The 24,815-nt window shown below is 39.4% G+C and overlaps 2 protein-coding genes across 3 annotated transcripts in view; one reads left to right on the forward strand and one right to left on the reverse strand.

The window, feature by feature from the left end:
* The first annotated feature begins 7,060 nt into the window (after positions 1–7,060).
* rasgrf2a (Ras protein-specific guanine nucleotide-releasing factor 2a) overlaps positions 7,061–24,815 on the forward strand; it is a 48,641-nt gene continuing 30,886 nt past the window's right edge. For both annotated transcript variants that reach the window (XM_085464425.1, XM_085464427.1), the window contains exons 1-6: positions 7,061–7,808; positions 15,469–15,575; positions 22,099–22,246; positions 22,492–22,581; positions 22,659–22,912; positions 23,273–23,352. In XM_085464425.1, the coding sequence (XP_085320551.1) occupies positions 7,530–7,808; positions 15,469–15,575; positions 22,099–22,246; positions 22,492–22,581; positions 22,659–22,912; positions 23,273–23,352 (958 nt within the window). In that variant the 5' untranslated portion in view covers positions 7,061–7,529. The remainder of the gene's footprint in view (positions 7,809–15,468; positions 15,576–22,098; positions 22,247–22,491; positions 22,582–22,658; positions 22,913–23,272; positions 23,353–24,815) is intronic.
* On the reverse strand, positions 18,289–19,372 carry LOC146706285 (uncharacterized). Its single transcript, XM_085465091.1, has 2 exons — positions 19,176–19,372; positions 18,289–18,861 (listed from the first exon to the last, which is right to left on the reverse strand). Exons 1-2 carry the CDS (start codon positions 19,251–19,253, stop codon positions 18,289–18,291), a joined length of 651 nt encoding a protein of 216 aa, XP_085321217.1. The 5' UTR covers positions 19,254–19,372.

The raw sequence follows: 24,815 nt of genomic DNA on the forward strand, positions 1-24,815 counted from the left end.
AGTAACTCAGTTACTTCAAGTTACTCGTTACTTTCAAAGTAACTAGTTACTAGAGAAAGTAACTTTGGTTTTACTCAGAATTCTCTTGTTAATGTGTTGCTTCCCTAACTTCCCCAGCAAGATTGCCAGTCTTCTAGCTTGCTTACTTGCCACAAATGCACTGTACCATCTACCAACAGAAAGGAAAAAATAATGTACATATTTCCACGACAGAAATCCCACGCCTGGACCCTCATTGACTGCCGCCATGATTCTAGCCTACGTCACAGCGTCATGTGCGCTTTTTACATTCAACACGAAAACTGCAGTCATGGTGCTTTCGATTGTACTCAGAACTCAGAACTCGGAAATTCTGCCTAGATTGATATATATATATATCAATCTATAAATTGTTTGTTGTAAGATTCAGATAATTATTTTTTAAAAGCTAGATATTTTAAATGAGAATAAGAAAGAAAAGTATTTCTTTGTGCCCCCCTCTGATGTGAACAGTTAAGATAAAGGAAATAATACCCTCTCTTCCTTTATCATTGGTGTAAAAGTGTTTTTTTCATCTGGGCTACACTAGTGTTTAGGAAACACATGATTTATATTCTTTTATCAATGTGTCATTTTTTAAATTTTATTTCAGTCTAACTCTACAGTATCAGTAGTAAATGTTGTTTATCATGCATGCCTATGCAAGGATCCTCTGTGGTTCAAAAACCACAAAACTGCTGCCTGATATAGCCATATGGAGTGTTTGAGCCCTGCACAGCAGCAAAAACAAGTGCCTATTACCTGCAGTTTCTCTACCCTGTTCTGATGAAAATCACCACTCTGAACAAGTACTCTCAGCTGGAAGCAAGAGACACCCACAGCACTGTATGTTTAGCCATCATGACTAACCAGGCACCTGCTTGATTTCCCTTTGAGGGAAAGAACACACTTTTGAGATTTTTTTTATAGCTAACTTTATAGCTAAGTTCACTGAATAGCAGGTCTATTACTGACACTCTGCTTTGGAAGAGAAAAGAACAAAGAAATTATGGAGGTGTACATGTATCTTTTTACATTAGCGCAACTCGCTTGTTCATTTGTAATTAAAATGCATTACAAAATTACATATTACATATTCAGAGAGAAAAAAAGATGAGGATATCCAATTCATGTGGCTAACAAGGCTCAACACCAGAACTTCTCTTTCACCGATTCCCTTTGTTTGTGTTATGTAGTATAAGAATGAGCCATATAAATCATTGTCAGCTTGGTCAGAAACTGTTGATGGATCAGTCCCAGGCTATGGAGTTATTATATTACATAATATTACACTGGTGGAAGAATCTTATCTTAATATCTCTTTGGCTTATGATTGCCTTTGATGATAATGAGACTTGTTTTTCCAGAAAGGAGACGCTGCTCCACATCATCACACTGTCTAAACAAAAACCTTTTACCCTAATGGTCCAGCAGTCAGAATAGCCTTCTCACCTTCTTCTCCATCCATCGAACCTATGATCCAACTGCTATAGGCAGAACCTGGACTCATCGCTGAAAACAACCTTCAGATTCCAGTGCACAAGTTGTTGACACCAGTCCAAACATTCCTGATTGTGAAAGGCACTAATAGCAGGCCTACTAACTAGCAGTCCTGTGAGACTAGTTGTGTGCAGTCTGTTCTGGATTGCCTGGGTACACAGCTAGATTGGCGGTATCTGGGTGTCAGCAGCTCAAAACAAGAGTGAATAACAGAATAAGTTGTTTGGCATTGGCAGGGAACAGTTGGCAATTTTTTCATGGGTATAAACCACCCTTCTGCTGCTCAACACACAAATGCATTTTCATTACAAATGTGGCACCATTTAAGCGAAAGTAAACAGGCTTTCCAACAGTATACGATTTATTGCCAAGAAGCACTGTTACAACACTTAATACATTGATCAAGCATAAATTTCCTAACTTTTGTGTTAAGTTTAGCTATGAAATAAGAAAACAGTAATATATATTCTGCAAAACTGGAAGCTATTACACTTTTTCCCAATAACATATGGATACAGATTATGGTCAGTAATGTTTAGAGATGTATAGTATATGTTTCAGGCATAGTGGTAGGCATGTAGTAAATAGTAATCCTCCTTAATCCTTTGCCGGCTATATCTAAAGTTGTCAGATGGAGATCTACAGAGAGTATTAAAACTCTGTATGGCCCCACTAAGGACCACCCACCATGCAATGCTGCTTGCATGGTGTATTTTACTGCCTAAAATGTAAAAAACATTTTACTTTATTTTGACAGGCAGAAGGAAAGAAGGAACGGCACACAGAAAATTTATGGATATAGTGAAGGAGGTGCATGCAGAGGGTCTTCACAGTGCTCTTACAGTTTTGATGAAGGGAAAGCTGAAATTAAGAAATAATTTTGGCTGACAAAAATGAGCCTACACATGGCTCTGTATACATACTCAACAGTTTTCATAACTTCAAAAGAGAAATTAAAAAGAGAGTTACTTGTGGTGAAGACTATTTTAACAGCACTTTAACAGCTTTATTTTTTTCTGTTTGCCATCATCATTATTATCATCACTACAAAAACCCACCTCTGAACTCTAGACATCTGTTAGATGTGTAATAAAGTAACTCTTTTCTAACAATGAACAACTTCCATGCATAAACCCCCAAACAAAACAGCCATAATAAAAGTAAACAATTATTACTGTTTTATTATTTTAAGATAACGCTGTAAAACCTTGTCTTTATGAGTACATAAATGCCTCTGTTTACATTGTACATGAACACAAAGAGACATGCAATGGATTATACAGTCTTGCTACCTGTTTCACTCTCCTTTGCTGATGGAAGGTGTAAACAATGTACAATATGAATTATCCAACAGCAGATGTTGTGTAAAGATAAAAGAACACTTTCAGTACATTTGTTAGTTATTAAGGTACCCACAGTGCATAAAAATAATTTGTTAGCTTGCCCACATAGTCTTTGCTGTATAATGTTTAGCTTTTTATTCTAAATGATACAGGTTCTTAGCCATTTAGTAGAGGAAAAGCTTCACTGATGTACATTCAAAATTGTACATTTATTACAGCATACTGCTACAGTGTATAACAAAGGTGTGTTCTGACAGTTGGTGTGATGATTATACTGCTTTTAAGCTTACAAATTCTCAGAATAAGCAGTATTCCCCTCCAAGCTAAATACAATTTAAACTGAGCACTATGTGTCTAACGGCAGGCGCTGATGCAACATGTCCTTGTCCACTCCTTTAACCTCACAGGGTTTGTTTGCCTATTTGCTCTTCCCCTTGTAGCTCTGCTCATGATATTAAGCTGCAAAGGGACTTTTTCCCCCCAATTGTCAGCATTGCCACTGTCTGCCTGTGGACACAGTAGTCAGATGTGGCCTTTTAATGCTCTGAAACTGATCAGACATGACAGGATGAGGTTAATCTACCTCAGGAGTTAATGGGCTAGCTCACCAGGACTTCATAGTCGGCTGTTTACAAAAGCGGGGATTATGTATGTGCAATATCAATGCCTTACTTTCAGTCTCAACACATTCATTAATTCTCACTTTTTACCTTTTTAGGGGGAAAAGAATGTGCTTACAAAGTGCTTACTAAAACACTTCAGCATTACCAGTTGATCATTATAAACATAGATTTAAGGAAGAGTTAAAAGGCAATACAACTAGGAGAAATTACACAAACACATACACACACAGAGGTGCAAATACATAGAAAATACTTTCTACAGTTTTTCCAGTTACATTTTTCCCTTATTAGCTTCTCATTATTGGCTTCATTCAGAACTGCATTTACAATCCATCTCCTCATATACTATATCTTGAATAATTAGGACCCATTATATCTTAAAGACCTTGTAGTATCTTACTATCCAAAAAGAGGACTTCATTCTCTCATTGTAGGTTTACTTGTGGTTACTAGAATTTTCAAAACCCTCACTCAGTTATGCTGCATTGTGCTTAGGCTGTTGGGAGGCCTCCCATGATATACTGTTTCTTTTTCATTCATTTCTTTTCGCTTCTATGTATTTATAAACCTCTACTATATTTAATCAAAAATACTTATTAAACATCATAAATACTTATTAAACTATTAAACTAAGCTATTTCTTCCATAGTGTGTCTTTTGTCCTGTTTCTTTCTGCTCTCTCTCTCTTTCCCCTCACCCCCGACTGGTTGTGGGGAATGGCCGCCCCTTCGTGAGGCTGCTTCTGCCTGAGATTTTTTCTTTGTTAAAAGGGAGTTTTTCATTCACTCTATTGCCAGTAGCTTGGTTGTGGGGTTCCATGTGCTTGAGGGAGTTTCTTTCTAATATTGTAAGATCTTAGATTTATAATATAAAGCACCTTGAACAGAGTCTTGCTGACAGTTTATGTGGGTTGTATGTAATTTTAATAGAACAAATATGGATTAAATTAGATTTTTAATAACAAAAAAAATCAAACAGTGGCAGTGTTTTTCTACTTTTCACACTCACATTCACACCTATGGACGATTTAGAATTATCAATTAACCTAACCTCACCTCCCCCCACTCCATGTCTTTGGACTGTGGGAGGAAGCTGAAGTACCCAGAGAGAACACGGGGACCACGGGAGAACATGCAAACTCCACATAGTAAGACCCTGATCTGATGGTAAAATTGAAGTCAGGACCTTGCTGTGAGGCAACAGTGCTAACCATAGCTGCTCCATGATGTTATTCAAATTTCTATTATTTTACAGTACTATTTTGACCCCTCTCAGAATATAACCTTTTTAACAGGTCAATGCAGAGTGGAGTGGAGTTAGACTTCATCATGGTAACTGATGCTAAGCTGCCTAACAGATTACACAGGCATTGGCTCTGTTTCACTGTGCCTTTTGATAAAATAATCTGTAATAACTGAAAGTAGACATAGATGATTAAACTAAAACTAGGTATAAAAAATATATTATTTAACTTTAAACTAACAAACAAATCCAACAAGGGCGGAGGTGGTGCAGTGTTTGGCACTTTTCCCTTATAGCAACTATGTCTTGGGTCCAAATTTACAATCCGACTGGGGCCTTTCTTTCTTTCTTTCTTTTCTGGTGGGCCTTTCTGCATGGAGTTTGCATGTCCTTTTTATGTCTGTGTGGGTTCTCTACAGGTACTGTGACTGCTCCCACAGTCCTGAGATATGCAGATAGTGGAGTAAGGTAAATTTGTGATTTTAAATTGGGTTTAGATATGAATGTTAGTGCGAATGGTTGTCTGTCTCTCTGTGTTAGCCCTGTCCAGGGTGTACCCTGCCTCTTGCCCCATGGCACCAGCACCCCTGAAACCAGAAGAAGATGGATGAAATAAAAATAAAAAATAGACAAGAGCTAGCTGAAATTATACAGTGTGCTTACAAAACTATCCTAAATAAAAGAAATTTAAAAAAATAAAATACAGGAACTGCTTTTTACTTTTTGTCAGTCTGACATAAAGAAGAGGTTTCCTAAGAGATTTTGAACAGAGATCTACGCACACAAGTGAAATGCAAAGTCTGTGGCACCTTAACTCCGTCAGTCATTTGTCTCTGCATGTGTGCGACACATACAAACACTGACTACTAAAGCATTACAACATCTGTTTCAGGCTGGATGGGACTTTCAACAGCCATCTTTTGATGCAAATAACCACTTTATAAAAATAGAAACTTCTGCTTTTGTCCACCTTACAAATGTGTGTTAGAAATGGACACACAGAGACACACACACACTTATTAGTGCTGAAGGCATATCTACTCTAAAGGGAACTTCCATAAGAGTGATAAATATTTATTTTGTTATATTTTAAGACTCCTTGAGAACACAAGTGCTCAAAGTGATATGTTGATTTTAAAGGTCAAATCTTGATACAAATACACTTATGCTTAGACATCACTTAGTATAACAACTTATTTTGTAAAAGAAATAATCTGAGAAATAAGTAAGTAGGTTTGCTTTTGATTTAGGTGATTTGGAGTCTGAAATGTATATCAGTCAGACTATCAGTCAGACCTTTGAAAAGTCACTGCAATACTTGCTATTTCATGGAACAAATTTCACCAAATGTTTTGGAGGACTGCAATTAACATTACTCATAGAGCCACATGACTAAGTTGAAATAAATCACCAGAGTTGTTTATCATGCTATTGTGATTTGCACATATCCATTTCTCTGGCCACTTTGTTAGGTATACCTGATCAACTGCTCCCTAACATAAACATCAATCAGCCACACATGGCACTAGTTTAGGTAGGAACCACAGACATGGTCAAAATGAACTGAAGTTCAAACTGACATGGGTTTTTAACGTGTGCTGTTTGTCTCAAAAACCCCAATACAGCCTGGTTTGAAACTGTTGGTCTGCTGGAATTTTTGTTACACAACCAACTCTAGGTTCCTTGCTGATTTCAGAGGTCAGGGAATAATGCTCATGTAAATGTAACAAAATTAGGCTGAAATAGCTGGTAACGGACCCCCACCTCCCCCCCAACACACACACACACACACACACACACACACACACACACACACACACACACACACACACACACACTTAATAGCAATACACCTTACATATACTTTGTAAGGTGTATTGCACACACACACACTTAATAGCAATACACCTTACATATACTTTGGTCTCTTGTTTTGACAAAATTGCTTGCTTTTGGTCATCAAAAACCAAAAAGAGGCATTTGGAGAAAAAAGTAGGCTACAAGATTTATCCGGTTTAATATGGGCACCAATATCCAAACTGCTGAGTAAAAAAAAATCCCCAAGTTTGATGTCAACAAACCTGCGAACAATTTTATACCAAACCTCTAAAGGAGGCAGATTTCATGAAAAATATCACTATCCACCTGAGAGAACCAACAAACTGGACCTGAGCAAAGCGGGAACCAGCCCTCCTCAGCAGGGACGTCTTTTTTTTGTTTTTTCACAGCGAAACGTGTGCTGTGTAAAACTGTGGGTGTGTAAACTTTGGTGCACTTTGGTTTGCGCTGCTTAAATGGAACTCCTGCGAGGCTCCGCGCTCAGAGAGCAGCGCGCGGGCTGCGGCGATCTAAGTTGATGTCAAAGCCGATTAGCGCTGATGTCCGTCGTGATTCTGTTTTCACCGTCTGTTCACTGAGTCTATTTCTGTGTGCTGTTGTTGGCGGTACTACACACTCCGTCGTTTTCCTCATTTTTTTAACCACCAGGACAGAAACACACTGGCTTTCTAGGTCATGTCCGAACTTTGCAGCATGGAGATGTGTTGAAGCGGTGCTGCTTTTCAACGGTTCAGCTGACACTGGAGCGTGTATTTGACAGTCTGGTAAGAGTGGTGCACTCTCCAACTTTTTATGCCATGGTAAACCTGGATTACCTTTTTCTGCAGTTGAGATGTTAACCACTTTCTCTTCAGTATCCATCCGGTAGAGATAACGGTAGCGATATCGAGGATGCGTGATGTGATACATATGTTTGCTCTTTGAAGTTGGGACCAAAATAAGGACAGGACTCAGTGTAAACATAATGCAGAAGAGCGTGCGGTACAATGAGGGCCACGCTCTGTATCTGTCAGTGGTTGCGCGCAAAGAGGGGACCAAGCGCGGCTACCTGAGCAAGAAGACCACAGAGAACAGTCGCTGGGCTGAGAAGTACTTCGCCCTCTACCAGAATGTGCTCTTCTACTTCGAGAACGACCAGAGCGCACGGCCCTCAGGTATATACCTGCTGGAGGGATGCACATGCGAGAGGGCGCCGGCGTCCAAAGTGTCCGCCATCAGCAAGGATGCTATTGAGAAGCAGCAGGTGCGTCCCACGGTAAACGTGCTTTTAGCGTGAAAAACCGTCAATTTTCTTTGCTCTTTCATTTCTGTCTTTCTTGAGTCCCTTTAAAAAGTCCTCACCACACATACACGGTGTCATGAGTCTTGCTCAGCGTTTCTTTATTTTCCCTCCCAAAACTCTAGCTATCAGGAATTCAGAAGGTAATTAGATATCCTTCATGATACAACCTTTAACTTATGGTGGAATATCCCACCAGGTAATTTTGATGAATTTAGGTTTAAAGCTTTTGCGCTTAAAATGAAGTGTTATGTCCTAATTATACTTAAAAAGTATTTTCATTCGAAACTGTGTCCCTTTTGTACTCAATGCATACACGTTTACATTCAAATATACTTATAAAATAATTCGTTTCTGGTTTGTCTTAAAACTGGCAGTTGCTCAACTATACTTATGCAACACTATTAAATGGTGAGTATTTTTAGATATGAAAAGTTACACCATCATTCACAAGAATTACTTAGTAAAAGTTGAGAAAGAACACCGTCATTAAAGTTAGTTATTAACTTTACTGACTGACTAACTAACTAACTAACTAACTAAATAAATACAAACATTTACAGTGCTTATAAAAACATACGAACCATTAGTAAGAATTATGTATAGCAGTTTTAGTTAGTAAATAATTCTGTCACTATTTAAACAGCAGAAATTTCAAGAGAAACCTATTAAACAAGTCACACAAAGGGAGTTGTGTTCATTGTTGTATTCTTTTGTGATTTAAAGTCTATATGTCAGGCATATGTCAGGGACCAATTTTGGGGGCATCCTGTTTTGGGGTTTAAAAGCCACGGAGACGCGGTGTTTAGAAAAAATGTGTCTCAACTGTTCTGATACTCCTGCCACATACAGGATACACCGTGGAGAGGTGGCCAGTTGGTTGCAGGGCTAACACAGAGAGACCATGCGCACTCGTGGGCAATTTAGAATCACCAATATAAATCAGAACAATGAGCTGAAAGAGGCTAAAATGAACTGTCAAATAATATTAAAATAATTGCTAAAACCGTTTGTACTATAGTTAGTAGTAGGAAAATATAAAGCAACTAAAAGATCTTTTTTTTCTTCCCCCTTCTCACCATGCTTAATGCTAATGCTGCTGCCCATTATAGCCTCACCTATGTGCCACTTGACTGATGTGTTTCCATAGTGATGAAGTTGGTAGTTGGTGAAATGGGACATACAGTAAGTTTGACGTTACACAATCAGAGATATGAAAATATGGACGTTTTCTTGAAAGGATATTTAACTGAGGCTAAAGGCTAAATGTGATAAATCACACTAGTGTGCTTTTAAATAATGAAAATTGATTCTGCTGTGAATATGTAATACTTTCTGTTTGTGAGTTTGTATCCGACATGTGGTACTGCTCTAGGATGATGCTGTGCTAGACTAAGAATAGCATCCTTGCTCGTTGTTTTGCCTGCAGTCACTGTCTGAATACCAAGTCAACACAACTGCATCTCACACATGGATGCTGCTACGCACTAGTGCTACCTGTGCTATTGGGAGACTACCTTTTACTGTACTCTACTGCCTTTCTATGAGTATGGTACACGTGTAACCAAATAACAACAAAACCTAGTGTAATTTCTTCAAAATAAGTTAAGTGAAAAAGTCCAAAACAATGTACGTATTTTAAATATGGCACAGTCCTCCTTGGTATGTGTTTGCACAGTGAAGTTGTGATGTAAATCCTGTGTTTGATCATAATGCTTGATCTGTAATGCTTATTTCTACCTCAATATTTTTATTCTTGGATTCTAGTAAGGTAGCTTTGGATGATTCAGAGTACAAAATAACCAAAGCTTGGGTGCTGCCCCGCAACTCTTCTTTTCCTCTTGCCTTTTTTGATTGGCTCCTTCTTAGAAATGGAAGTGCACTGTGTGGACCATATTAGGGAGATCCACTCATACTGACAGACATTCGGGAATAGAGAAACTGTTTGTAACTGAGCTTTAATAGAAAATCTATTTGATCTATTTCAACAGTAATTTTTATAACCACAATGTAGGTTGATCATTTAATGAGTGTGCATTTTTGCTCATTTAATAGCATTAAAAAGTGCAATAACATGAGATCAAGTTTTTTAGTAGTCTTTTCTAATACAAATCATCAAATATTCCCATTTTCTAGTTTTCTGAGCATTCATAATTGTTGCATTACTGAGTTTAGCAATCATAACTCCTAACTCCTGTTCATGTCAGTTTAAGTTCAGAAACAAGCTAAATGTCACAAAAACACTGTGTTGTGTTTTATTTCTGTGAGTGTTTAAACACTGAGACCGGTTTCCAGTTTATAACCACTTTAGCTGACTTATTATTAGAATTAGTGCTTATGAATCACTTTTCTAACTAACGAAGGCCTCTCTTCACAAACAGCAGCTACTTATTACAACCTGGGACAGCTGAAATGTTAGCCAAAAAATGAGACAAGAAGTTACCTTAGCTCAGATCAACTAAATATTTACTTTAATCTTCCATGTGTGACACAAGCACACTGCTTCATCTTCATTTCAACACTTTTTAATGAATTGAGTGGGGTACATGTGAATTTCTCAGTCCCAAAGGTGTTTTTGTAATTACCTTGACATTTTATTGACATTTTATTTAATTACACATTAAATAAAATTATTTATACTCTTTATACACAGATGATATTATCTTTGAAAAACAGATTTTAATGACATCCTAATAATATAGTTAATGTCTATTATATTTTTTATATAATTTAAAGACAATGATTCATGAAAATAACTGTAGTGAAAACCACACAAATATGTATTGCATAGTATAAAAAGTAGCCCAGACCGCAGCTTATGTCCTCAGAGAGACGAAGGAAGTAACACAGCACCATTGTCCTGCAGGTCAGGTCGTGTTGAAAGTGGTCCTGGCTGTAAGCGGGAGCTCTCATGTTTGCATCTGTGCATAGCAGACTGATGAAGTGTTTTTTTGTGAGTGAACGCGGTGATGCTCGATGCAGGGCAAGGCAGCTTACAGCTCCCTATTTCTCACTCTGTCTGTCCCTGTCCGTCTGTTCGTCTCACTTATTGTTATCCTTGTGCTTAAAGCAGGCTTGTGACCAGGGAAGCCGCATTAGCAATGCAAGGATGCTGCACAAGCCTTGATGGTTATGTAACCCCCACCCTACCCCCCAACGCACACAAACAAGCCCTTAAGCCTCTCTGGTCTGTAGCCGACACACGCTAGCAAGTGTCCCTCACCCGCTTTTTGTTACATCATTACTATACAGACCTGCTTTCTCTCTGTGGCACCCTTTTAGCAAACTATATTGTCAGACATAGGAAAGGAAAAAACTGATATTCAGCAAGTAATTTATATGTTTATTTGACCCATATCTCATGGATTAGAGGGTTGTGACTTTGTTAAGGACTTAATGTTTGGCAAATACAGACTATAATGACTTAAATACAACTCAGTTTAGTAACATACCCATGTATGGGCTGGAGGAGCCAGAGATTCATCTCCTACCTCCGGATTGGTAGATGATCTCTACTGCCTGACCTCAGAGAAAATCTATCGTATTTCGCTGAATTAATAAAATAGTAATTTTCCTGGAAAATTAGTGCATAACCATGTTCAAATTTCTGCAGTCGTATTGGGTTAAGTTGTCCTTGAGAAAAAACAGCAATTTATTTTGAATTCATATTAATTTATTAAATAAAAAACAGAGTTTGTCATGTGAATGCACCTCTGCAGTTTCTACTTTTAACATATTGCCTATTGAAAGTTTGTGTCACTCCTGGATAATTCTTTTTTTAAACGTTTTGTTGTATTTTTTTTCCTCCTGAGCCCGTAGGGTCCCTTATGTTTATGAGCTTACCAGTGTTAGGTAAATGAGAAGTTAGGCAGTCTTTTACCGCAGAGGCAGCAGCAATCTATATCAACTGGACGGCCAGCTAATGCTAATGTAAAGAAAAAATCAGCAAAAACCATGTGCATAATTATAATCATACATCCAGATTATACTCAGAAAAATGTGATCAGAGTTCTAAAACTGCAAAGATCTCAGCCTTAGATTGCAGAGGCAAAGTGGGAGAAAACCTGGAGACATTTTCTCTAAATGCAGAAGGGGCTCAGCGACCTCACAGGATAGTTGATTGTGAGCTCACAGAATCCTTAACAAATTTCTATTTATTTTTGAAATTTTCCATTAAGACCTTGCTGTAAAACTAGCTTCACAAACAAATGAATGACTGTGAACATGACCCAGTTGTGTACTGTACATTTTTATTGTTCTGTGCACATCAACACCACCAACCCAGTCAGGACCCAGTCCCATATTTAAGATGGCGAGGCATGATTGTGGAAGCCGCGCAGGTGCGTCCACCTTCCCTGCACAGCACCACAGGCCACGCCCCGCCACATACCCCCATCGCCAGGCCAGGGAGCCATCCGGCTGATCCTGCTCCCCTCCCCCCGCGAGGGGAGCAGGCATCCCTAGCCCCTCTTCCTGCCAACGGCGTGCTACCACCACCACCTGCTACTGCTGCGTGGCCGCCAGCTTGGCCACCATTCTGGCCAGCTCCTCATTCTGCTGGCCCAGTCCTGGGTCTGCCGTGCCTCCCGTCCTGGGTTTTGGCACCACTGTGAACATCCAACCCAGTTGTGTTCTGTATATTTTTATTGTTTTGTGCACATCCACATCAACACCACCAACCCCGAGTCAGGACGCAGTCCCATATGATGGCGGGGCATGATTGTGGATGCCGTGCAGGTGCGTCTGCCTTCCCTGCACCCAAGAGCACGGCACCACAGGCCACGCCCCGCTACAATGACCGTTTTTTTTTTTTTAATTTTAAAGATACATGGCGCTCCCAAAGTTTTACATGCACAGGCTCATCTGCTGAGTGTCCTCGGCAGTCATGCTGGCTGCCACAATTGCTGCAGAAGCACTAAATAGCACTAAGTAAAATGACTAAAAACCAGAAGTTGAAGTGGGTTTATGATTACCTTGTTCAGTCTTGAAACGATTTAGCTTGATATAGTTTTGCTTTAACACAGCTGGCTTTGTTTTTATATTTGCATTTTTCTACTTCATATTTTATTTAACCTCCTAAGACCCGAACGCTTCCACAGCATGCATTTTGAATTTCTCTTTGATATTTGGGCTGATTGGGGCCCAATGAATGTAAAAACAAAGAATTACCAGATTTTTTCTTTTACCCACTTTTTGTTTCTAAGAAAAATGACATCCACATATGAGGATATTCGTTTAAAATTTTGATAGAACAGTGGCAGTATAATGTCCTCGTAAGTGGATATCAGGCCCTTGTAGAGCAAAATTGAGTATTCGGGTCTAAATAACCAAAAATGTGATGTCCGTATATGTGGACACCAGGTCCATTCATCCATCCGCTTATCCTTTTCAGGGTCACGGGGGGCATTGGAGCCTATCCCAGCTATCATAGGGCGAGAGGCGGGGTACACCCTGGACAGGTCGCCAGTCTGTCACAGGGCCAACACACAGGGACAGACAACCATTCACACGTAGTGACAATTTGGATTATCCAATCAACCTATCCCCACAAGCCGCATGTCTTTGGACGGTGGGAGAGTACCTGGAGGGAACCCACGCAAACACGGGGAGAACATGCAAACTCCACACAGAAAGACCTGATGGTGGAATTGAACTCAGGACCTTCTTGCTGTGCGGCAACGGTGCTAACCACCGTGCCACTGGGCTGCCAGTGAAAATTACGCCCATGTTCATGAAAAGTACTCATTGGTGTCATGGTTTAATTTTGCAACTTTATCTTTGCCTGTCTCTAGAAGTACAAGCCTTGTCAACACCTTTGTGCAAATCACATAATTTGAACATAGGCATCTAGTAAATGGATAAGAAATACTTTTGAAGTGTAGTTTTCTGTTCTGTGCAGCCATTCCTGTGTAGGTTTCTAGGGATTGTCTTCTTTGAGAATACAATTCCCGACTTTCTCATTCATTTGCTCAAGTCTTGGGAGTTGTTCTAAGGGTCTTAAGACACATTTTTCTCTAGTTTTCTTTCCTGATTCTTTGCAATCTTTTACTCCAAACCTCTTCCAGGAGAGTTCTGTACTGTGTGGCTTTCTTAAGTGACAACTCTTGCTGAAGTTTTACACTGTGTGTGGAGATAACCAAACTAAAGAACATCATTGCACAGAAAAGATTTTCATGGGCTAAAAATGTTGACCCTAGTAATTTTTTTCTGAAAAAATAATAATAACAATAATAACAATAATAAGAATACTTTAAAGAAAACTAGTATGTTTAGAATTGCCCTTGTTGAAAATTTTGACAAAACTAGGGGTAATACCCTCCTATTGGGATGTGGACATTTTGGAATGTCCAGACAAAAATACTTAGGGCCTGATATCCACTTACGAGGACATTATACTGCCACTGTTCTATCAAAATTTAAAACGAATGTCCTCATATGTAGATCTCATTTTTCTCAGAAAGAAAAATTAGGTTAAAAAAAAGAAGTGGTAATTCTTTGTTTTTACATTCATCAGGTGCCAATCAGCCCAAATAGCAAAGTAAAATTAAAAATGCATGCTGTGGAAGCGTTCAGGTCTTAGGAGGATACTAATCATTTTGTCCTCATCTTTACAGATGCATGTGTGTAAGTGCATCTGTATGTACTTCGTATTATTTGCACTAATTCTCATTTTGAAGTGGAGTCCTTGTACTCTTCCAATTATTACCTCCACTCATGAGGAAGCAGGTCTGTTTTCTGTGTGCTATTTTAGTGTTACTTGTGCTCTTTGTGCTGTTACTTGGGGCAAGAACTCTGACGAGGAAGCTGAATATGAAAATGTGAACCAAGTGTGGATGTTCCTTAGGGCTGCAGCCAACAGTTATTTTCATTAGTCCGTGTATACAAGGTGTATAACAATTGGCTTAAATTATGGAATTTATCACCGCAGCTGGAGGATGTTCATTCATCTTTTCTACTTTGTTGCCAATAAACAAATAACAGATTTGACACAAAAACTCTAATTTTTGAGACATACAAGGAAAGTGGCTTTTTGAGGCATTTACTTACTGATAAAAAATAATATTTAAGCTGGTTCTAGTTTTCTCTTTTGAGAGATCAGCTTTATAGGACTCTTGTCAAAGACAATTTCTTTCGATTTCCACCATAGAGTTTCAGCTGGATTTAAATCTGGACTGTTTCCTGGCCTTGTCACTGAATTATTTATGTGTCCAACACTAGACCTTTAACAAACAAAAGATAATAGCAACAAAAAATGACATCAAGCAAGAATTCACAAGACAAGTGAAATTAAAAAGGGAAATTAAAAGTGCGTCGGTGTCTCACTCCCATTTCTTCTTGTTGCATGTTGAAGCTCTACTTGGAACCTTGTTAAGATCCAATCACGCAAAATAGTATTTCTTTTTCCATTTTTCAAGTGGTCTTAATCTTTTGATTTGGACTGTATGTTGCACACATACATTAATGTAGTTTCATTAAACTTGAGTTAAAAACATATAATAATTCTGTCATTGTCTAGATTGTAAGCCTGAATAAACCTGTTGAAAAAAATACTCTGACCTAAGATTAGAGATCTTTTTTCCAAGCATGAAGTCACATTACTTTTTGTCTCTTTTCTTTCACATAGTACTACTTCATGGTCAATTTTGGCCACGATGGGCAGAAACCTCTAGAGATGCGAACAGAGGATGAGTTGGACTGCAATGAATGGGTGGGGGGCATCCAGCAGGCCAGGTATGAAGTGACAAGAGTTTTCACTCTTTTACAATGTTATAAAATATTGTAATTTATGTATTTTCATCTGTATACGACTTGATCTTTCTAATGGCTCCATACTGCAGTGGTTTAGATATTTCCTTGTAAGTGAAAGGTTTTTAGTTTAATTCCAGCCAGCGATTCAAATTTCCCTTGGTTGCATCAGGAAGGGCATGTAGCATAAAACTCTGAAAAATACCTGCTGTAGAGCAAGAGTGTGTTTATTTCCTGTTTTTATGCCTGTCTCATTTGTTCTGTATAGTGTCCTTGGGTATTTTAAAAGGCGCCTTTAAATAAAATGTATTATTATTAAGAGATGGGAAAGCCATGCAGCAAAGGGCTGCAGGTCAGACTCAATCCTGCATTGCTCCACTCAGGCCATGTAACATATGGTTACCAGCTCAACCACTGAGCTAAACCAGCACCAGACGGCTTTACCTGTCTAGCACTTAGAGTCCCCCGAGAGCAGCACTGCCCAGCCTTCTACCTTTCTACCTTTAAAACTCGCCTTCCAGCCAAATGGCTGGTAGGCTTTTAGCTAGGCTTTAGCTTCAGCCAAGTGGAAGCTAAATTGTCTAGTCATTCATATGTAAATTAGGTTGTTATCTGGGAATTCTGGAGGGGAGTGGGGGTGTGTGAATGAGGGGGTGGGGGAGCTGCTAAAAGCTGTGCACTTCCTTTTGTGTTTCATCTTGATGCATTCTCGATCATCCAGGGAAATAAATCTCTAAAAGTCACCAACTTGGAGTGTTTCAGTTTGCCATCTTAGGGAGAAATCAACACACATGGGTGTATGTCCTTTGTTGCTGAGATTTATTGATAAAAACAGTACAAAAAACCAACCATTTGTACACATATTTACAAATAATAATAAAAAGTGAGTGAGTACATTTCAACATTTTCAGCAATCACTCACAATCCTGGCACTGCCATGGTATCTGTAGTCTGCATTTACCACATGTGTATCTGTAGCAGTGAACACATCGCACAGTGGCATGATTGTTCTTGCATTTGTGTTTGACCTGACACATGGCTCTTTTTCCAGGGCTAGGTGTGGAGGGTTGTGCCCGAAGCAACTGTTCTTTTCTTGCCTTTTTCCCAGCTACATGAGAGTGAGCCAACTCTCTTGCAAGCTCCACCAGGAAGTCCACCCGTCTTTCCTTCGTCCCGGTGTATGCTTGATACAGCACATGTGCATTCAGTGCTGCCATGTCAATCATGTTGTAAAACACGGCAACTGGCCAGTGCCGTGTTCCTCTGCAGACAGTGTACTCCCGAACCATCTGGTCCATCACATCCACGCCACACTTTGTTTTGTTGTAAAGGGTGACAGTGTTTGGCTTCCTTTTGGTAGTGTTGGGAAGCTGGGAAGAAGGCAAGAAAAGAACAGTTGCTTTGGACACAACCCTCCACACCTAGCCCTGGAAAAAGAGCCATGTGTCAGGTCAAACACAAATGCAAGAACAATCATGCCACTGTGCGATGTGTTCACTGCTACAGATACACATGTGGTAAATGCAGACTACAGATACCATGGCAGTGCCAGGATTGTGAGTGATTGCTGAAAATGTTGAAATGTACTCACTCACTTTTTATTATTATTTGTAAATATGTGTACAAATGGTTGGTTTTTTGTACTGTTTTTATCAATAAATCTCAGCAACAAAGGACATACACCCATGTGTGTTGATTTCTCCCTAAGATGGCAAACTGAAACACTCCAAGTTGGTGACTTTTGGAGATTTATTTCCCTTGATGATTGAGAATGCATCAAGATGAAACACAAAAGGAAGTGCACAGCTTTTAGCAGCTCCCCCACACCCTCAATCACACACCCCCACTCCCCTCCAGAATTCTCATGTAACAACCTAATTTACATATGAATGACTAGCCAATTTAGCTTCCACTTGGCTGAAGCTAAAGCCTAGCTAAACACCTACCAGCCATTTGGCTGGAAGGCGAGTTTTAAAGGTAGAAAAGCCAAATGGCTGCTCTCGGGGGCTCTAAAGCCCTCTGATGCATGAATTATGAAAGCCTTGGTCAAGATTTTTTTCATAAGTGCTTTTATTCTTCTCAGGACATGAAAAAAAATGTCCAACTCTTTTTTTCCCAAAAATAAGTTTTTTTTATAAAGTTATAAACTTGTCCACTCCAGTGGACTACATGCGCCCGAGCACTTAGCATGAAATACTGTGAATTTACTGTAAAAATTAATTACCTTGTGTTCTATTGTAAATATACAAACACTTGTTTGCTTGTATCCTTTGAAAAACATCTCAGCAATTTTTTTGGAACTTTCAACTCATAAGGCCCCAATGTTTAGACGTAAATAACAAAACCAATCAACAGTCCTAGCTGTGAATCCTACACCTGAATATGGCAAACTATCTCCAACAAGAGAAACATTTTTGAGTCTACACAGTTCTATAACGATGCAGGACAGTATTACCAAGCCCTTATTAGCATGCTGGAAGAAAACACAAACTGACATCTTAGTCTCTGCATCTCCGAACACTTCTATGTTCATCACAGCTAGGCTGTGTGAAAGTTTGCAAAGCATCCAGGGCACAATGGCACACAGCATTGCATGCAGATGTATTTGGTCTTCCGTGTGCACGCAACATCATGGCATCTGTTTGCATTTTTCACCTTGGTCAGTTGGGGCCAGTGATATCCTGTGGCAAACCTGACCTCACAGGCTACTTTGGTGACTGCTCTCCGCTTCACGGGTTGTGGGGTCCCACTGGGTCTTCCTCTTTTGCATTGCTGGAGGGTGAATCTCTTCTCCTGTTACTGACAGTTCTTTCCCATACAAGTTGGTGTTGTATGTTATATTATCAATTAGATCTGCTGGAAACAGATGTCTGAAGAAATCTATGAGATCCTTCCCCTCCACATTCAATTTCCACTCTCCTAGAAAAGGAGGCAAGTCTCCATCAAAGTCATTGTCTTGGACTTTCCAAATATTTTTGCGGGCTTGAGTATGGTCAGGTGCCATGTACCCATCTCCCACAGCTCCCTGATCATGCTGACCTTCCTCTTCATCCTGCCCCTCATCGTTCTCACTTTCTGCATCCTGACTGTTTGTGTCTTCATCATCCGTAGCTCCTATGTCTCTGTTCTGCTCTGGCAGCCACTCATCATCACTGGACTTATCACTGAACTCATCATCACTGCACTCATCAATGAAATCATCATCACTGGAGCTGGATGGAATTTCCTGGACTATTCTGTACCCTGCCTTATTCTTTGCTGCATTTGAAGTCTACAAAATATGATAAAATAATTATTATAGTAACTCAAACTACAGCTGATCTGCACAAAAATATATATTTTAAATGAGTAGTTTATAAATGTAACAATTATATGCTTACTCATAACCAAAACAGTCCCAAAAAACAGTGAGACAATTTATGACTTATGTTAAAAAAAATATAGTGGGTAATGCATGATGTCCACTTCATTGGACACATGGTTCATCATAGTTTTCTACATATTAGACACAACAATTTCTTATTCCAAACAGATAATATCCTTCCCTAGATGTTACTGCATATCATCATTTTTTTTTTTTTTTACCTGTTGGGCTCTTTTAGCATAGAAGGATTGACAGGATATGCCAGCAGTGGTCGGCAGGGGTGACAGTTTGTCTGCCATCTTTGATTCAGAGGAAATTTACTTGCAGTTGCACTAACTGAACACTGAATTGACCTCAATGGAGCATGGCAGCAGAGAGCACTCTAGAGGCTAATATGCAGTTCCACCATAGAAACCAATGCATTAAAGATATGTACGTTTTAGTAGCTGTCCACTCCAGTGACCACTATGCATCAGAGGGCTAGGGTAGTTTTAGAGTCTCAACGTGAACCTTAAAGTAGATAACCCATAAGTAACGCGTAAAAAATTACATCTCACTAATTTAGAAGATCTTTATTTTGTGGAAAAAAGCTTTTTTGCTCTATAAAAAAGCCAACTGTGAAGCTAAGAAGCCGTACTACTCCTCACTGATTGAAAAAAATAAGAAAAACCTTTCTCTCTAGCACTGAAGCCATGCTGGCCAAGAGTCAGAGCTCTGTTGGAACTTAACTAGTAATGACGTCATGAATTTCTTCAGAGGTTTTAACAGTTGCGAAAGAAATGACTCATAAACATCACACATACTATCTATACTATTGATACTAATTTTCTTTCCGCCTGATTGATACTGATTCTGATTCTGAGTTAACTTCAGTAATCATTTCCTCCAAACCATCAACGTGTCTGTTAGAGACCACTCCTTCATTACTGCTCAAAGTCTTACCATTGATTATTGTTTTAATCTTACATATGATATTATATCCATGACACAATATACTATAAGCCAAATGTAAGCACAAAAGTAGTCTAGGTATTAGTTTCCTTGAAAACTTGCACTAAAAGTATAAAATAACTGCTTAACACTTCAGTTTAACAACAACTAAAGTAACTTATCCTTGTAGTTCATCAGCAACCTGCATCCATCATGTAAGTACATAATTACTTTCTATCCACCATTTACTCGTCCAGTTATGGAGGGTAGCTTAATTCAATTCAATTCAAATTTATTTATGCAGCGCCAAATCACAACAACAGTCGCCTCAAGGCGCTTTATATTGTACAGTAGATCCTACAATAATAGATACAGAGAAAAACCCAACAATCATATGACCCCTATGAGCAAGCAGTTTCGCGACAGTGGGAAGGAAAAACTCCCTTTTAACAGGAAGAAACCTCCGGCAGAACCAGTCTCAGGGAGGGGCGGCCATCTGCTGCGACCGGTTGGGAGAGAGACAGAGATTAATAATAAGTACGATTCAATGCAGAGAGGTCTATTAACACATAGTGAGTGAGAAAGGTGACTGGAAAGGAAAAACTCAATGCATCATGGGAATCCCGAGCAGCCTACATCTATTGCAGCATAACTAAGGGAGGATTCAGGGTCACCTGATCCAGCCCTAACTATATGCTTTACCAAAAAGGAAAGTTTTAAGCCTAATCTTAAAAGTAGAGATAGTATCTGTCTCCCGAATCCAAACTGGAAGCTGGTTCCACAGAAGAGGGGCCTGAAAACTGAAGGCTCTCCCTCCCATTCTACTTTTAAATACTCTAGGAACAACAAGTAGGCCTGCAGTGCGAGAGCAAAGTGCTCTAATAGGGTGATATGGTACTACAAGGTCATTAAGATAAGATGGGGCCTGATTATTTAAGACCTTGTATGTGAGGAGCAGGATTTTGAATTCAATTCTGGATTTAACAGGAAGCCAATGAAGGGAAGCCAAAACAGGAGAAATATGCTCTCTGTTTCTAGTCCCTGTCGGTACTCTTGCTGCAGCATTTTGGATTAGCTGAAGGCTTTTCAGGGAGTTTTTAGGACTTCCTGATAATAATGAATTACAGTCGTCCAGCCTGGAAGTAATAAATACATGAACTAGTTTTCCAGCATCACTCTGAGACAGGATATTTCTAATTTTAGAGATGTTGCGCAAATGGAAGAAAGCAGTCTTACATATTTGTTTAATATATGCATTGAAGGACATGTCCTGGTCAAAAATGACTCCAAGGTTCCTCACAGTTTTACAGCTTAGTCAGTGCGAGTGAGATTCGGAGAACCTCAAAAAGTAAAGTGTGCTGTTAGCACAATTCAGTGGAATTCTGAGGTGTGCAGAATAGAGAATAGAGACTGGACTGTCCCCCCTCTCTGTTCCTGAGAGAAATGTTGTCTTTCTTTCTAGGTATTATTGTTTTGTGTTTTGGATCAAATGAAGGCATTTCAGGGATGAAGACATTTCTTATAATGTTAGGTGTAACATAATACTGCAGAAGTTACTCTTGATACTTCTGGTACATTTTGATGGTAAAACTGACAACACAGGGCCTTTATTTGTAATGAAATATGTATGTACATGATAATGCTGTTTGTTTCACTACCTTCCACTACAATGAAAATCTTTTCTTTCTTATTATCTTGTAGTAAAAATGTTCCACAATTTCATCTTGTTGTTCCTACACTTTTTGTGAGAAAATGTGCTGTGCTGAAAAGTGCGACTCAAACTCTACCTTCTGCTCTTTTTGTGTGTTTATGCAGATTTGACACTACTACCTCATGTTGTTCCATATTTGTTTAACATGCCTGTGTGCATTTGTGTGCAAGTGTGTGTTCTTTCTGCTCGCAGCGGTTCACATTTAGGTCACACTGGTGCTGTAGTGCTGCATGGTTACATCACAGACTTGATCTCGTAACTCGACCTCTGTTTTTCTCTGGTCTCACTTTCTGTGTCTTTCCTATTTTTAGTGTAACATTCAGTAGAAAGTATGCCTCTACTTGCCCACAATGACATATTACTGCAGGTGTCAATAATATCAGGTTACTGCCTGATCATTCGTTTAAGTCTATAACTAAAACAAATTGGCACACAAAGCTCTCTGTACATGTTAAATTACCACACTAACCGACTTCAGTACTGTCCTCCTGTGCTCCTTTTAGCTACTCTGGTATCATCATTGAACGTGACATCCTGATGCAGAAGTACATCCATCTGGACCAGATCATGGAGACTGAGAAGGTTGCAGCCAATCAGCTTCGTACTCAGCTGGAGGACCAGGACACAGAGATTGAGAGGCTCAAAGCAGAAGTATGCATGAGTGCATCTGCATGGCTACATAAATGCACATACTGTCACACACAGGCACCCACATGCACTCTAAAATCAAAGCATGCAGATTCCTAAATTAAATCACAGCAGGACTCCACTGATTCTGGGGCCTATTATTTGGGATTTTTCTTTTTTTTACCTTTTAAAATGTTCCCATGAATGTTTTATATTTTGTTATATTTTGCACATTTTTTCATATGGACGCTGTTGTTGTGTTGTTGCAGATTACAGTATTGAACAAAGCCAAGGAAAGGATGCAGCCGCACCAGAACAACCAAGACGAGGAAGACCCCGATATTAAAAAAATTAAAATGGTAAAGAATTGTAACTGCATATTAAAATGTAGAGAGACAAGGTTGTGAGAGAAACTTAGTGTGCAATGGCTATACAGGTGCAGAGTTTCATGCGTGGCTGGCTGTGTCGGAGGAAGTGGAAAATCATTGTCCAGGACTATATCTGTTCCCCTCACGCTGAGAGCATGAGGAAGAGGAACCATATTGTGTTCAACATGGTGGAAGCAGAGACAGAATACGTGCAGCAGCTTTCCATCCTGGTGAATTGCTTCCTTAGGCCGCTCCGCATGGCTGCCAGTTCCAAGAAACCTCCCATTCGCCATGATGATGTTAGCAGCATCTTCCTCAACAGGTGCAACTCTCTTTTTTTTGTTTTGCGTAACTTTTCACACAAATCCTGTATTTCAGCTGTTTGTAATAGTTTATAATAAAGTTTGTAATAAACTATATACTAGATATAAAATACTGATGTCACACATCAATTTCTGAACAAATATGAGAATGTAGTAAGTCATCAGCTAACACTTGCCAGCCTGGTTAGCAAACGGCTTCTATAAACTGTCTAGGTGTAACGCACCAAACCTAGATCCTTCTTGCGGCCTTCCTGGCCTTATAGTTATACTACTAAACTCATTCTTGGTGAATTGAACTCACTCCTCTCTCTCTCTCTCTCTCTCTCTCTCTCTCCCTCTCCCTCTCTTTCGCTATGAAGTGAGACCATCATGTTTCTGCATGAAATCTTCCATCAAGGTCTGAAGGCCCGAATTGCCAACTGGCCTACTCTAGTTCTGGGTGAGTGTTTCCAAGCTTACACTTTTTTTAACATAAGCTGTGGTCAGAAGGTTCTACTACTACATGTATAGAGACAAAAAAAAAAAAAAAAAAAAAAAACCACACCTCTGATTTACATATAGCTCATCTCCTTGTATATCAAAGCTTCCAGTGGAGCTTTCTGACTGCTTGCATAGAACAGGGTGGTCTGTGGAAGTAGACTAGAGTGGTACATGATAAATGAACTGGTTCTTTTCTGCACTTCCTGAGTAGTCAACAAGTTGCTTCATTCAGTCAAGCACTTTTTTAATGCAAGTGCTTTTTGTCTAACATTCACACAAACATTCATATGTCCAATGGATGCACTGAAGAGCAACTTAGGAATGGCATCTTGCCCAGGAATATTTGGCATGTAGACTGCAGCAGTGTCAGGGATTGAACCACCAACCTCCTAATTAGTAGATGACTTACTCAACCTCCTGAGCTACAGCCACCCCAAGTTGCTGTCTGAAATCTTGATTGGATAGAAGGCACGTGGGTAGAAAAAGCATGGAAAAAAGTGCCGGTGTTAATGGGTGAGTTAGACATGTTGTATATATTTGAGTGGTAGAGTAGAAAGTGCTGTACAAGAATCTCTCCATTTTTCATTTACGATGGTCAAGGCTAATGATGAGAACTGAGTTTCTGACAGCAAGACAGAAAACAAATAGAAGTTTTAAGTTTGGAAACATGAAGCCAGCAGGAGCTTTCACCGGGAGCGTGTTAATGGTTTCTTTGTTAGATTCACTGGGTTGTTCACCATTAATGGATGCAAACTTCTACTATTACATCCTAAGGCATCTGAGGAAGAGCTTTTGGTGCAAATGAACTAAAGTGCAGCATGTGTCATCAGGTGCCTACTCATAGCATATCAAAGGAGCAGGATTATTTGCAAAGTTTTTTTTTTAGGTGAATGCAAAATTAGATTGTTTAATGGATTTTTGTTTTGGTCAGAATGGGACAAACAGGGATCGATCTGCAAATTAGCAGAAGACATGGGATTGATGCAGGAATGCTTGAACAGATAACTTGAAAGGGAGATCAACTAAACTGATCACTTTATCAGGTGTGCCTGTCTAGTTGTGGGTTGGACCTACGCTTGCCTTCAGAACTTCCTTAATTCTTCATGGCAGTGATTCAACAAAGTGCTGGAATTCCTCTGAGATTTTCACATTTACACAATAGCAGCATGCAGCTGGTTGCACGTTTCCCGTTTTCACCAAATCCCGAAGGTGGTCTATTGGACTGAGATCTGGTGATTGTGGAGGCCATTTCTAGTACATTGAACTAAACATGTAATGTGATGGGATGAACAGGGTTACCAAAAGTACTGAAGCAGGCTGTGGTCCTAAGGAGCCCACGGTGTGCCAAGAAACCATCCTGAACACCACCATCATCAGCCTGAACATGGCACATGATAGATGGCAGGACAGATGGCCTGTGTG

Source organism: Copadichromis virginalis, linkage group LG7 (assembly GCF_057382275.1).
Source record: "Copadichromis virginalis isolate Kocher_CV1m ecotype Utaka linkage group LG7, C_Virginalis_male_GT1.1, whole genome shotgun sequence".
Classification (NCBI taxonomy): domain Eukaryota; kingdom Metazoa; phylum Chordata; class Actinopteri; order Cichliformes; family Cichlidae; genus Copadichromis; species Copadichromis virginalis.

Bases quoted from the DNA above. Each gene is read 5' to 3' on its own strand.
- LOC146706285 (XM_085465091.1), bottom strand. From the start codon at position 19,253: ATGGCAGACAAACTGTCACCCCTGCCGACCACTGCTGGCATATCCTGT. The intron at 18,862-19,175 runs GTAAAAAAAAAA...CATATTTTGTAG, and splicing joins ATGCTAAAAGAGCCCAACAG to ACTTCAAATGCAGCAAAGAA.